Source organism: Sinocyclocheilus grahami, unplaced genomic scaffold (genome assembly GCF_001515645.1).
Source record: "Sinocyclocheilus grahami isolate Dianchi unplaced genomic scaffold, SAMN03320097.WGS_v1.1 scaffold386.1, whole genome shotgun sequence".
In the NCBI taxonomy this organism is placed as follows: Eukaryota; Metazoa; Chordata; class Actinopteri; order Cypriniformes; family Cyprinidae; genus Sinocyclocheilus; species Sinocyclocheilus grahami.
The window spans coordinates 829,213-843,956 of NW_015505565.1; the positions used below are offsets into that span (position 1 = coordinate 829,213).

Genomic DNA, 14,744 nt, shown 5'->3' on the forward strand with positions numbered 1-14,744 from the left:
CACTTCAAGGCGTACAGTTTCCTCGTGGGGAGAGCTCTGGATTGGAGGATGGTCTCAACAACCTCGGTTGAGAGACCAGAAGCTACGAGTTGTGCCCCCTCAGGGGCCACACCCACAACTTATACCCTCCGCCTGTGAGAGGAGATCTCTCCTGATGGGATGATGACCCTGGGGTGAAGCATCCATTCCCCGGGCCTCGGCTCCTGTCTCGACAGGATGTCTGCTCCCAAATTGAGATGCCCAGGAATGTAAACTGCTCTCAGCGAGAGAAGTTTGCCCTGGGACCACACAAGGATCTGGTACGCTAGTCTGTACAAACGGCGTGAGCGCAGACCTCCCTGGTGGTTGATGTAAGAGACCACCGCTGTGTTGTCGGTGCGCACCAACACATGGTGACCTCTTAGGTCTGGGAGGAAGTGCATGAAGCACGGCCCGCATCTCCAGGCAGCAGTTCATATGACGTAGATCTAAAATGGGACGCAACCCCCCATCCTTCTTCGGACCGGCTGTAGAACCCGGACTGCCTCAAATGAGGAGGGACCACCTCGATGGCCTCCTTCCTCAAAAGAGTAACTACTTCTTGTTCCATGACCAGAGCCTGCTCTGGGCGGTGAGGCCACGCTCTGTTTTTCTGATTTTGTGCATTGCTGACCGCCTCAACCTCCTCAGAGGAAGAGAGGTAAACACCTGCTCTCACTCGAGAAAATTTATTTATTTTAACACTAAATAAGACTCACAAACAGATATCAGACTGACACACACACACAGAGCGCTTGCTGAATGACAAAATCTGACGCTGGTCTCACCGCACGTGCTTTTATAGCTTCCTGGTCATTACGTCACCCGCCGTGACGTCTCGCCCATCTATTGGTCTGATTACACACGAGGTTCAGAGCCCGTCACGCTGAAGGGCGTTCCCCTAGCGTTTCCTACGCAGCTCGAGTTCCTGAAGAGGAAACTACAGTCACTTTTCATTATGAGAATACCAGTAATGTTGTTTTTTGGCATCTGTGTTTGAGGACATCTTACAGTGTAAACACAAAGTCTAGACCTATTACAAATTAGCATGCAAATAGTTGAAAAAAGAACACCAATTGCAAATAAGTCTGCATGTTGTAGCTGTGGTCAAGGATGCAGCTGAACAGAGAATTTCAAATTTTTTAATGTCAAGGACAACCAAATATAAAATCAGCTATATATATTTATGTATAAAGAATCATTTACACTATGTGAGGAAAAATTATTTTTTATATTTTCATAGCACTAAAGCCAAAAAAAATATATATATTATCTGGAAAATGTGAACATTTTGCTAAATTATGGACCCCAGTTTGGGGGGGGAAATGCTGACTGCATTGCTGTCCTTTACATAAACTAAAAAGTTTCGAGTTGGCAAGATTTTTTAATGTTTTTGAAAGTTTGTTATTTTCACCAAGGCTGCATTTATTTTATTAAAAGTACATTATTGTGAAATATTTTTACAATTTAAAGTTACTATTTTAACTTATTTTAAAATATATTTATTCCTGTGATGGCAATCCTGAATTTTCAGAAGTAATTTTTTCAGGACATTATAAATGTCTGTGTTTGATCAATTTAATGCATTCTTGCTGAATAAAAGTATTAATTTCTTTCAAAAAGAAAAAAAATGTTCTGACCCAAAACTTTTGAATGGTAGGGTCACATTCATTCATTCATTTAATTTTTCTTGCTATTTTCAGATTTTTTGAGAGCTTTGCCCCTTTACAGAAAGGCATGAGTGTGGGTCAGATAGCTCTCGTCAACAACTTCAAACGGAAGAGGCCGTCAGAATTCAGTCCATCATGCTCTTTCACTGATATTCCAAAGGTAATCTTTCAGATCTCACTGTAGTCTAATGGAAATTAGTAAAGTTCACATAGTGATACCAAAGACAGAATATTAAATCAATGTGCGTTCAGCAGGTGGTAGCTCCTCACAAGTCTGCAGATGGAATGCAAAAAAGGATGAAGACGATGAACGTCGACAGCTGCGCCTTCTCTGTCAGAAAGTCTCTCAGCACAAGTGTGCTAACAGGTACATCAGCTCTCTTAAACATCTTGTTTTCTAGTTTTTCTATACTGAAATTTACACACTCCTTTGTTCCGTTTTGACAGATACATTTCCATGTATGCAAAGTGGATTGGTGGCTCTTCACGGCTGCAGTCAGTCTCTCAAAGGAAGCTCAGAGGATCTCAAACAGCATTTCCCAGAGTCATTCATCTCTCCCAGTAACAGACAATACCACATGATGCCTCCACACAAACACACAGGTCAGTCTCTAGCCTTTCTAATACGCTGATTTGGTACACAGGCAACATTTCTTAATATTGTTGAAAACATTGTTCCGCTTAATATTTTTGACTATTTCAAGATTCTTTGATGAATAGAAAGTGAAAATGAACATTATTGAAGTCTTTTCTGTCAATTTTGATCAACTTAATATGGCCTTGTCAAAAATCTTCCGATGTGTCTCGCGAGAACGTGATGATATCCTCACGCATACCTTTCAGATATATTTGCATTACACTGGCTCGTTCACAAGTGGTGGTATGTAAGATATTTTATGTTACATCAGGCAAGTGGCCGCATGATAAGCAGGAAAATTACGCAGTGTAGTCTTTATCCAGTCATAAAAACAGAATTCACAGTTTAACGCTGAATGTCACGGAATTTGTCAAATTTTGAATGAATTAATCAAAAGTAGGTCATTACACTTAAATCAAATCACGATATGGACTAGTATCTGTAAATATTAAGCCTCAAAAGTCGATTTAAATATGAATCCTGCATGTTCTGCCTGTCTCTGTTGAATGGCGCAGACGCGCGGTTTCATTTACTACACACATACTGAAGCGCGCGTGACACTCAGCATCTGCCGTCTCACTTGAACACATGAACAACATCTCCAGAACTGCTCTGAGTCACTTCATGAGCATTTTAGAGTTTGAGTAAAACTAGCGTCACATACACAGAACCTTAAAGGTATTCACGGCAACCCGTCAAAATAAAAGTCTGGTTTGATTTGAAGGCATTGTGCCTATAACTATTTTTCAGTAGAATGTACATAGCCTACTACTACTACTAAAATCAAACAAAGATTATTTTTTAAGGAATAATCACACAAAACATTTCTTCCATGTTTTAATTTTAATAGTAAATCCCCTTTGTTTGCCAAAAAATCTTTCAATAATGAAAAGATAAATGATCAATTAAATTAATATTTTATACCTTCATTTGATAACCAGAAAAATGTAAATACACAACACAGAATTTCTGAGAGAAAAAAAATTCATAAGGCTACTTTAAGAAAAAAAATGAATAAATTAAGTTGTTTTATGCATTCAAATAATTAGACATGCTAAAACACAGAATTTGGTAACAAATAAATAATATGGTGAGAAAAAATAAAACATTTCATAGGGCCCTAAACATGTAATTTTTGTTAAACTTTTAATAAATTGATGTGAAAATGTATAAGTTTAATGATTTTAATTAGACATGCTTTTTAATTAATAAAATTTAATTGAACTATTAAAAAGGAGTCGAGAAAAATTAAAATGGAAAAAACAGAATTTGGAAAAAAATTAAACGCAATTTAGGAAAAAATCAAATGGATTTTATAGGGCCCTAACTATCCCTCAGCCTTGCCGCGCCCCCCCCCAGTTTGGGAACCACTACTTTATTCTTTTAAATTTATACATTAATCGTGTTTATTATATCTTTTTTTTATTAAAGTGGAAATCAGTTTACTAAATAATGTAAACTTGACTGACTGCTTCACGTCCACTTTAAAGGGATATGTTGTTTATTATTTATTTTTATTTATACTATTTATAATTTTTGTGCAATTACTTGCCTGTCCGTTGAGTTTGTGGCAAAACATTTTGCAGTGTTTACATGTTGTTTATTACTGCATAAAATTTATTAAAATAGATGTTTAATTTCATAAAGTACAAGTTGATTTCAAAATGCACCTACAGTTTTGCATTTAGTGTTTTTCAGTTGAATAAAAGACTATTTCTCCCTATATATTTCATCATTGAGGAATTCTTTTAAAAAGTCTAAAAATCTCGTCTCGTGGGATAAGTGTCCCGTCACACCCCTAGTAGTGCATATTCCAGATCTTCTGAAGTCACACAATAGTTTCCAGAACATAACTGGATCAAATGACTCTTTCTCTATGTGACATTTAGGTTACAGGTCTCTTTTATTTTTGACAGGCATGATAAGTCAACTGTTGGGCCCATCGTTTGACTCTTACTGTCTGCCAGAGCTGACACGATATGACTGTGAGGTAAACGTGCCTCTACAGGGAAACCTGCATCTGCTTCAGGGCAGTGACCTCCTGAGAGCTTTGGACCAGAGCACGTAGACACAGAGCTTCTTCAGTGATCCATTCACCCATCTTTGCCTATATATGCTGTTGTCTTTTACGCATGTATCGTCAGCCTTTATTTGGACGTATTTGTACATTTTCCTTTAAGACCTGTGTAATGTTTTAATATGTATTTGGAAAATCTGATTGTTACTTGTTTAAAATGTGTTCAGGTGTACCACATTCTGTGCCATCTCAAACTATCTAATATTGTCCTGTGCCTTCAGATGCTAAGCGTTCTTAACATTTATGGTCAGATTTACCACTGTTGCAAAGTTATATCTCAACTAACTAGAATATATACAATATACAATAATATATATGTAGTTTAAATGGTAGTTTTATTTGTAAGTTATTCATTCAGCTTGGAATACAACTCCTGTGTTTGCATAAATCAACGACGGTTAACTGTTTTGCCAATCTATTGCCTTAAATATTTGCTTCGACATTGTACCAGCAACAAATGTGGCATAAAACTGTGTAGCTCAGAAACATATCTGTTTTCCCATTTAGAATTGCAGTATTGTAATCTGTTTCACAAAGCCGTTTGCACCACGCTCTTTCGTCACTTGATCTTTTATTTTGGTGCGTCAGTCTATTAAATTACTTAGTATATGAAACCATGATCCGCACTCGCAAAAACACAAACGCACTCTTCTTTTTTCATTTTATTATACATTTATCACCATTTTTGCGAGTGCGGATCATGGTATTGTAATCTGTTCCTCTATTCTTTTCACAATCATGACAAATGCTGTATTAAATGTATAGTTTCTGTCATCTAAAGCACTTTATTTTAAAAGATGCAAATAGAAGACCAAACTGAAAAGCCCCAGTGTAGTGGTATGTCTTGGCCATCTTCTCAGGCCCATCTAACACTAACCATTGTCTAAAATAACTCCCATCTTCTTTCTTTGAAAACTGAACTCTAAATTTGCATTTTATTTTCTCATACAAACATATCTATTGTGTCTACATTAGATGAGGTCTCTGTAGATCTCTGTAACACATAAAAATGTTCGTATTTGGTGTTCAGAAGTGCCTTGGTACTCGTACAGTAGATAGAGATGAATCTGTAGCTTTTTCTTTCACAGTACATATCTAATATATATATATATATATATATATATATGGTAGTTTAAGGTTATTCGATTTTGTATTAAATTTTGTGATGTGTATGACCTTCTCGTGATACTCTGGGGTTTCTGTGTGTTTCTTAACAAAATATATTAAGCTAATTTTATCGTATATCTTTGAGAGAGTCTATGATTGTTTATTCTCAGGATAGTGGCTTAAAGTAACAAGCATTTGTATTCCAGTCTTTCTTTGTAGCATTAAAAGATATGAAAGATTGCATTATATCTAAAAGAAATTAAAACGTAAATGGTGCTATTTACAAATCATTCTCATCTTATTCTTCCCATGACCCTCCACTTAACTTAATGCAAGGTTGTTGTTGTTTTTTTGCTTTGTTGTTAAAAATAATAGGCTGGATAATGAACCAGGTCAGTGAACCTTATATGAGTAGAATTATAATTAAATTAGTGATTATTAAATTGTAGCAAATTGGTGCAGGATAATCCTCTGTAATGCAATTCACACCAGAAAATTTACATTGCACCTTATGATTAATTACTCTGGCTTATGGGAGTTCAAGAATGTTAAGTAAGTCAAAAGGATCAGCAGGAGATGCAGAAAATGAACTTGTTTTTAATGATATAATTAAGCTACAGGAACATTCTGATCCTGGCCTCTGTATCCCACAAGGCCATAATACTGCTGGCCGCAAACAAATCTGTAGTGCCAAAACATACAAATGACCATAAAAGGAATAAATATTTAAACACTTCCTATCAAATGCTTCGAGGGAACCTCAGAGCATTGATAAAACTAAAATATACAGGCTACATGAACGTTAGGTTTTCATACATGGATCAAGGTGGGAATTCAATGGGATAATCTGAGTAAAAGATGTAAGATGTCATGGGAATCCCTTTTCTTAAAAAAAATATTTTTATGCCCGATTACCTCAGAAAGGTAACAGCATGCTCATGCTGCCACAGAAAATTCAGGACAAATGGATTTGGATGTGTGGAACTGGACGCATAATGATTTCTCATACAGATCTTTTATAGCTATGCTACACCCACATAAGATAAGAGAGATATTCTCTTCAGAAATCAAAGAATTGCAATCACTTGTAGAAATAAAAAAAAAAAAAGATGGAATTTGATGACGATTGTTTTTTTTTTATACTTCCAGCTATGCTTCAATCACAAAAGAAGGCGCTTCGAGGGAACCTCAGAGCATTGATAAAACTAAAATATACAGGCTACATGAATGTTAGGTTTTCATACATGGATCAAGGTGGGAATTCAATGGGATAATCTGAGTAAAAGATGTAAGTAAGATGTCATGGGAATCCCTTTTCTTAAAAAAAATATTTTTATGCCCGATTACCTCAGAAAGGTAACAGCATGCTCATGCTGCCACAGAAAATTCAGGACAAATGGATTTGGATGTGTGGAACTGGACGCATAATGATTTCTCATACAGATCTTTTATAGCTATGCTACACCCACATAAGATAAGAGAGATATTCTCTTCAGAAATCAAAGAATTGCAATCACTTGTAGCAATGAAACAAAAAAAAGAGTGAATTTGATGACGATTGTTTTTTTTTTATACTTCCAGCTATGCTTCAATCACAAAAGAAGGCATTGTGTTGGAAAAAAGAATAGAAATATTATCATAATTTTTAGACCAAGATACAGTCTGACTGCAAGTAAATTGGCACACTTTCATAAAGGAAGTGTCTACAATGTGATGAGGTAAAATGTGAGTTATTTTGTTTAATATTTCCCATACAAAGTCAGTAATATGTATCCAGTAATTGTTCCAGTGTGACAATAGATGTTTCATAAACTAAATCATGTCACTGATGCAATTGGTTGCTAGATTGGGGTCAAACGTAAATGTTATGTAACTAGTTCAATGCGATTCCTAGAAATCTTTCTAGCTATTAATCGAAATAATCTGGGTAAACCAGGCAATTCCTTTACATTTATATAAACTCCTTGCCATATATAAACTCTTAAACACCATCATTTTCTCTGCAATTAGATTAAATTGCTTTAAAGCTTGAGCCATCGCCATGAATATACAGTTTAAAGGTAAACATGTATTTTTCTACTCCTTTTTATGTTTCCTCTAATAGTTTAACATTTGTATTACAATGTTATGGATTTCTTCTCTTACAACAACATTTGGACTCAGCTTACAGCTGAATTGATTTTTTTATATACCAGCTTATCATATGCATATGAGGACTATATAAAGTCATAAATAAGATTTTATGGTTATTTATACATCTCCAGATGTAACAATAAATAAATATATAGTAATATTTTTTATACGTGCAGCTTCATGCACACTTTCTACAGTAGAGGTACATTTTGTGTTTTATCACGGTAAATGTTTAAAATCAATTATAGTTATTTTGTGTTTATTTGTTAAAGTGCTGCCTGCTCACATGAAACTTGTATCTAAGTGCATATGTAAAAAATAACAGAAGTGAGACTGTTTGTCAATCATGCTTATTTTTGCTATCCAAATAAGCTGCTTTTTCTCACGAAGGATGTGGATTGAAGCCAAGCAGCCTTATTACCAACGGGATCACAGACATCTTCAAGAGCCTCCCATAATGCACAGGGTCTCAGTGGCAGATCGTAATTTTCCATGGAGAAAGGAAACACAAATAAGGAAGAGTCAAAAGATCATTAGAATCTAGTGAAGCTGCAATCAAGAACTGTAGTCACTCAGAATTATATACCGCAAAATAAAAGTACAGTATCTACCAATGAAGTTTTATTTATAGTAATATCAGTATTAAGGATTATAATGCAATCAAGTGTAAACTGCACTGTGCACAACTGATCACGATAACCATTGTGACAAAAATAAATATGATCATTTTCATGTTTATTCGTTTCTCAAATCAAGTTAACATTACTACACAATAATGAAATCAGCAGTGTTTTGTTTATTTAACATTGCATAAGAGTGCTTACTTTATGTCTTCCTGTTGTCAGCGTTCTGTTTGTTGAGAGGACAATACTTGAGTTATGATTTATTATTAGTAGTATCATCATAGCTTTGCGTTATGTAAAGATGGAGTGACACAATGACCTTTTGTACAGTAGATGATTCTAAATAAATCTGTTTTCCAGGGTACAGAGCGCACTATTCTGTGAGCTTGTATATTAAAACATTTAGTTTGGTGGATGGACAGAAAAAAAAAATCTAATTTGAGGGCTTTTAAACGCTTAAAGGAATAGCTCACCCACAAATGAAAATTTGCTGAAAATATACTCACCCTGAGGCCATCCAAATCGTAGATCCATTTTGTATCCAAAATGTTGGTTTCTTCATTGAAACAGATTTGCAGAAATGAAGCATAACTTGTCAATTAATCTTCTGCAGTGAATGGGTGCCGTCATGCATGCTTGATCTGTGCATATTTCTCTCCAGATTTGGACGAGACAACTTTTTAGTGAAGAAAGCTATATGGATATAGGACAAACATTTGAAGTTAAAAACTACTCAATGATAGATTTGTTTAGTATAAACATACAGGTTTTGGATTACTTACATTAGGCTACTTGTGGAGTAGGCCTACTGTGATTTTTTTTTATCAGCTGTTTGGCCTCTCACTCCGTCTGCATCCATTCACTGCAGAGGATCCATTGGTGAATGCAAGTGATGTAATGCTACGTTTCTCCAAATCTGTTTAGATAAAAAAAAAAAAAAACTCTACATCTTGGATGGCCTGAGGCTGAATATTTGTAGCAAATTTTCAGTTGTAGGAGAACTTTTTTATTTTTTATTTTTATAAATAGGGGTTAAATAATCAGAGCACATGCTATACTGGTGGTCACAGGAGGTTTTCCTCTACATCTTGGATGGCCTGAGGCTGAATATTTGTAGCAAATTTTCAGTTGTAGGAGAACTTTTTTATTTTTATAAATAGGGGTTAAATAATCAGAGCACATGCTATACTGGTGGTCACAGGAGGTTTTCCATGGCGGCGGTTGTCCAGATTTCTCAGACTGCGAACGGGGTTTGACACCCGACTTGTGCTCTTTCACAGCCGCCTGACCTGGAGGAGACCCTTGTGCAGCTGCTACCTGAATACCGAAGAAGTGTAAGATTTCAGCTGAGATTTGCAAAAGAGGAACAGGAGGACGATGTAAAACCGTTATTTAACTACACTGCAAACCTTGCATTTAACATGATCTGATACTGCGACAGTCACTGATTCCAGACCAGTGACTCTGAGGTTGTCACTGTGGTCGCTATGCAGATGCAATGAGCTTTACGCAAAAACTCAAACCACAATAACCACCATTTCCGGCAGCAAGGCACACGACTGGAGCTTTCTCGTGGGAACTTGTTCGACACTTTACCTCTTGACTTTTTCATATTCACAGTCTGTCTAGATGTGGGTGTAAGCGCTACATCATGAAACCTCTGCATACAGTAGTGTAAACACTGTTCAAAACACCAGGATATTCAAATGTATATAAAAAATTAAGCATTTTATGAACATTATAAGTATTTATAATAGGCCTATAATTTGATGTGTGCAGGATGAAAAGGTAGTGAGAAACTGTGAGAGAAACTAAATGAAGGAAAAGTGTATATAAAAGAAATATCTCATCTGAAGACAATTTAGGCGAGTAGGGGCTTTTTTTCAGGCTGGTGTCAACTATTTCATTTTTGACGTTTGCCTTCCCTCTAGTGGCAAACACAGCAAAACGCCATTTAATTGCTAATGTTTAATAGCCTAATGTTGTCAAACATATTTCCTCGACCAGTGCAGGAAAACTGTATTTGTGTAGTTTTTAAACAAATGTTCAAATATGTATTACACACATGAAGAATTACACACACACATTTTTAAGGCTAATTCATTAAAAAGAGTTTTGTGAGATTGATTCTGGTTTCTGGCCAATACGATGTTTCATGATATAGTAACAGCAATGGCGAAACTTGTTTTTTATTCATTGCTACAAGAACAAAAGTTACTACACAGTCACATTAATAACACCATTGGTTGTCAGATAAAAAATTTTTTACACAATGTAGGTGCTTTTAAATTAGGCCTATATGTTTTCTGTTTGTTCCAAAAGGTTTATGTATAACTTATGAAATGGAAGATTTGTTTCTCAAAGAGCTCACTTATAGATTTATTTTCTAATAAAACAATTAATTGCATTATAATGTTTGTGTTTTTATGTTCCAAAATGTCATATTTATAAACACTTTCTATCATACACTCCAGTTTTTGTTAATGTGGGTTTTTAAATTCTTCCAAAATAATTTTGAGTAAATAAAATGACAAATCAAATGCACAATTGTTTGTTTTTCCAGGCTACAATATTCACCAGTATGAAATGAAAACTTGAATCGTTCCAAAAATAGGTTTAACTGGATAAATACGTAGCATGCTGTAGGATACATCTTTAATTTTGTTTATTGATATACAATTTGTATTGCATTTTTCATGCTTTGCCCCAATAGATATTACTATATAAATAAGACAAAAAATACATTCTGTATTAACATTTCCTGCGTCGAGAACAACAGCAAAGTCTAACAACGCCTTTAATGCTACCCATTTTTACAGTAACATTATTAGTTCAGATAGCATTCCAACAAATACTAATTTTGTCCAAGAGATGTCGCTATTGGAAAACTTTACAATGTTTGCAACTGCTCTGCAAGCAGTCCAAGCATGTCTATTGGATGACAGGATCCGCCCAAGACAACCTCCCTGTGTTTTGGTGCACACACAAACCTCATGCCTTCTAGAACAGGTCTTTTGAAACAGCATCATTCATAAAATGAGAATGGTCAGTGATAGCCTACTGATGAATAATTTTTCCAGCTCTCTTCATGACCTTCATTCAACAGAGACCATAGCATCACAACTCACATATTCTTACATTCCAGCATATTCATAGAGGAGCAGAAAGAAAATTGTGGCATACATTAAATAACTGATGGAGACTCTAAATGCTGAATAACTTGGGGGTGGGTTTGGGGTGTCATGGGGCATTATTGTTGACTCATTCCCAAAATTCCCAATTCCCAAAACCTAAAAGAAGAAATGCAACACAATGCTGTTTTTTTCAATGTAAAGGGGAAGCCATTCTTGGAACAACACATGAAAGGACAGTTAATTTACAACCTCTCCCGGCCCCCAACGCTCCCTCCTCCCAATTTATCCAATCAGGCAGTGGGTGTTGTCTGTGTGTGAGCCAATAATGGCAAAGCACTTGCCCTTTGAAACACTACCACGATAAATTATTGTATGTCGGTCTTGTGTGAAGAGGAACCATGTGAGCGAGGTGAGACTGAACAGACCAGACCAGGATAACACAAATCATTTTCTTGATCTCCCGCCTCAGTTAGTTCTTCTTCTATCATCACCATGCTGATTAAATCGTATATATTACTCTTAAATAGTAGCCTAATACTTTTGCCTTTACAATAATTAGCATTTTAATATTATAGTGTATTAAAAAATGTAGTAAAATTAAATAAAGGTTAAAAATAATAACACGTGTGTGTGTGTGTGTGTGTGTGTGTTTTAGAAAATAAGCATCAGGTGTTTCCACATCAGCATCACTGTCCCACCGGAGCTTTTGAAACAACAGTTTAACATGTAGTTCCTACCTTATCTTTACAACTCTTCACCATTTTCTATTAGCTGTGAATGAGAGTACTGAATATTGCCTAACATCTCTTTCTCTCTCTGAATGACAATGTTATCTTCTCTTATCCTTTTTGACTCTACTAATGAGAGACTTCAACTGTTATCATTGTGTCAATTGTTGTAGCATAAAACCTGATACACTGACCCTTCGGTCAATCTATTGGTAGGTTGTAAGCAAAGTGAACCTTACAAATTAGCATCATGAGATCATTAAAATGTTATAAACTATCAAGATTTCTATACTATAAATTAGAGTAAAATATATACACATATATATATATATTGGCTGATTTTAAGCCAGCATAGAAAAAAGTAGATTCAGACATCCATTAGCTGAGCTGAGAAACAGTTGCATAACCATTGTTATGGGGAGACAAAAAGATGTACAGCTTATCTTTGCAAGTTTCTGGCATTGATTTCTCACACACTGGCTACACACAAACACTAGCTATGACGTGAGGTCTGTGCTTCTCTCAGATGACATGTTTTCTGCAAATACTCTTTCTAAAGCTTGTAGTTAATATTTGCTTGTTTTCTTAACCAGACTTGGGGCCAATTTGTACCAGGTTCCATGGGGATCAATCCTAATCTTATCTTCTGTGCAGAGTCCATTGGGGTAATGTGAGCTCAGTGTAAAGGTTAGGCTGCTGTGTATTCAACATCAGCAAAACCCATGTTGTCCATTGTAGGTATGTATGGCTAAAGATGCTATATATGCATAGTGGTATACTTTATGTTTTAGAAAAGATATATCTTCTTGAGCAGTGATAACGCAGCTAGTTTGTTAGAAAAACCTTCAGCAGTTTGGGTTTATCCGGGTTCCCAGTCAAACCCAGTTTTGCTGCTCCAACTAGGTAAATAGGCACGTGGAGGAGGGGCCTGGAATTAATGCAAACCAGGACATGAAATAAAGACCTTCCTGGTTTATTAGAGTGTGTCATAAAACATCTTTCTGATAAATATTTAATAAACTCTATTGCCCATATTCGTCTTCAGCTGTTTGATTTGGAATATCACAGCAGGAACTCATTATTTTAGCAATGACCTTGTGGTTGGTGGACAGGTGACAGATTCCAGGGAGAAACTGCAAGGACTAGAATGATGTTGTAGTAGTAGTAGTAGTAGTAGTAGTAGTAGTAGTAGTAGTAGTAGTAGTAGTAGTAGTAGTAGTAGTAGTAGTAGTAGTAGTAGTAGTAGTAGTAGTAGTAGTAGTAGTAGTAGTAGTAGTAGTAGTAGTAGTAGTAGTAGTAGTAGTAGTAGTAGTAGTAGTAGTAGTAGTAGTAGTAGTAGTAGTAGTAGTGATATCCAGTAAAATAATTATATTTCCCTTGTGGGCAGCGCACCTACATATAGCTAGAGCAGCTGCGAAAGGGGTGTCCCGAGTTCGAATCCTGGCTGGAGGACCTTTCCCGATCCCGCCCCCATGTCTCTCTCCCACTTTGCTTCCTGTCAGCTCTACACTGTCCTATGTTAATAAAGGTAAAAATGGCAAAAATAAATCTTTTAAAAAATTATTATTATATTTCAATATAAATCATAATAGAGAGCCTATATAGTAGCTACTATTGTAGTAGAAGTAGGCTATTAAAAATTATGTATCGATTAAGTTATTTAAAACTATACACTAAATAAAAAAGTTCACACATGATATATGATACATAATCTGTTTCTAATGTAGGCCCCCCTTTTTTAGTGCTGCGTTTGTTGTCTTCCGGTTGTATATTTCCACAGAGATCTCACAAATTTATGAATGAACCGCTCGTTTTAAGATCTTACTGATCTACTGACCAGGGGCGCCGCTAGCAATTTTGGGCATGAAAGATGAGGTTGGGCCCCCTACCGCACCAAACATACACTATATTGCCCAAAGTATTGGGATGATCTTACTCAGCTAAATGTGACTATTAGCTTAAAGCAGCACTATGTAAATTTTTATGTGTTCAAAATTTGCAAAATGTATATAATTAGCGAGTACATCATGAATTCATCTTCCAAACCGCGTTTTTGTCTTATTCCGAATCACTACGGTAATAAGTATTTATATTTGGATTATTGTAGCCTGGTCGGGTCGTCACCGCAGTGGAGTAACATACCTGCGTGAATCGCCATAGACATAAACTTAGAGAAGTAGCTCCGGTTGGAATGTTCTTCCAAAACTGTGGCAACAAAGATGGAAATACAATTTTTAAATACATGTATTATGTTTCCATTTTTGATGACACAGTTTTGGAAGTGCCTTTTTCTGTTTTAAAGAAGGGTGTGTCCCAATACATTTGTCCATATGTATGTACAAGTCACAGGTGTTTGGTGACTGATGAGTTTTTGGCTTAAGGTCCGCATTTAAAGTCACACCAGAGGTGTTCAGCTGGGATTAGGACTTGGCTTTCTGCAGACCAGTCAAGTTCTTCCACACTGACTGAATCAATCTTTTTTTCTTTTTTTTTTTTTACCTTGCCTTATACACAGAGGCATTTTTGTGTTAGAATAGAAAATGGTCCTGTTCAAACTAATGCTATAAAATTAGAAGCACACAATTCCCTAGAATAGCATTATATGGTTTTTTTTTTT

The 14,744-nt window shown here is 35.8% G+C and overlaps 1 protein-coding gene and 1 long non-coding RNA gene across 3 annotated transcripts in view; one reads left to right on the forward strand and one right to left on the reverse strand.

Annotated features, from left to right (window-relative positions):
• LOC107550055 (endothelial PAS domain-containing protein 1-like) overlaps positions 1–5,799 on the forward strand; it is a 27,055-nt gene extending 21,256 nt beyond the window's left edge. Inside the window, exons 13-16 of one of the 2 annotated variants that reach the window (XM_016231282.1) lie at positions 1,722–1,848; positions 1,941–2,055; positions 2,136–2,291; positions 4,242–5,799. In XM_016231282.1, coding sequence (XP_016086768.1) covers positions 1,722–1,848; positions 1,941–2,055; positions 2,136–2,291; positions 4,242–4,393 — 550 coding nt within the window. In that variant the 3' untranslated portion in view covers positions 4,394–5,799. The remainder of the gene's footprint in view (positions 1–1,721; positions 1,849–1,940; positions 2,056–2,135; positions 2,292–4,241) is intronic. The other variant, XM_016231283.1, reaches the window with a different exon arrangement.
• LOC107550057 (uncharacterized) overlaps positions 1–14,744 on the reverse strand; it is a 22,793-nt gene that overhangs the window by 4,347 nt on the left and 3,702 nt on the right. The window contains exon 2 of the long non-coding RNA XR_001604621.1: positions 3,149–3,152. This is a non-coding gene — a long non-coding RNA (uncharacterized lncRNA). The remainder of the gene's footprint in view (positions 1–3,148; positions 3,153–14,744) is intronic.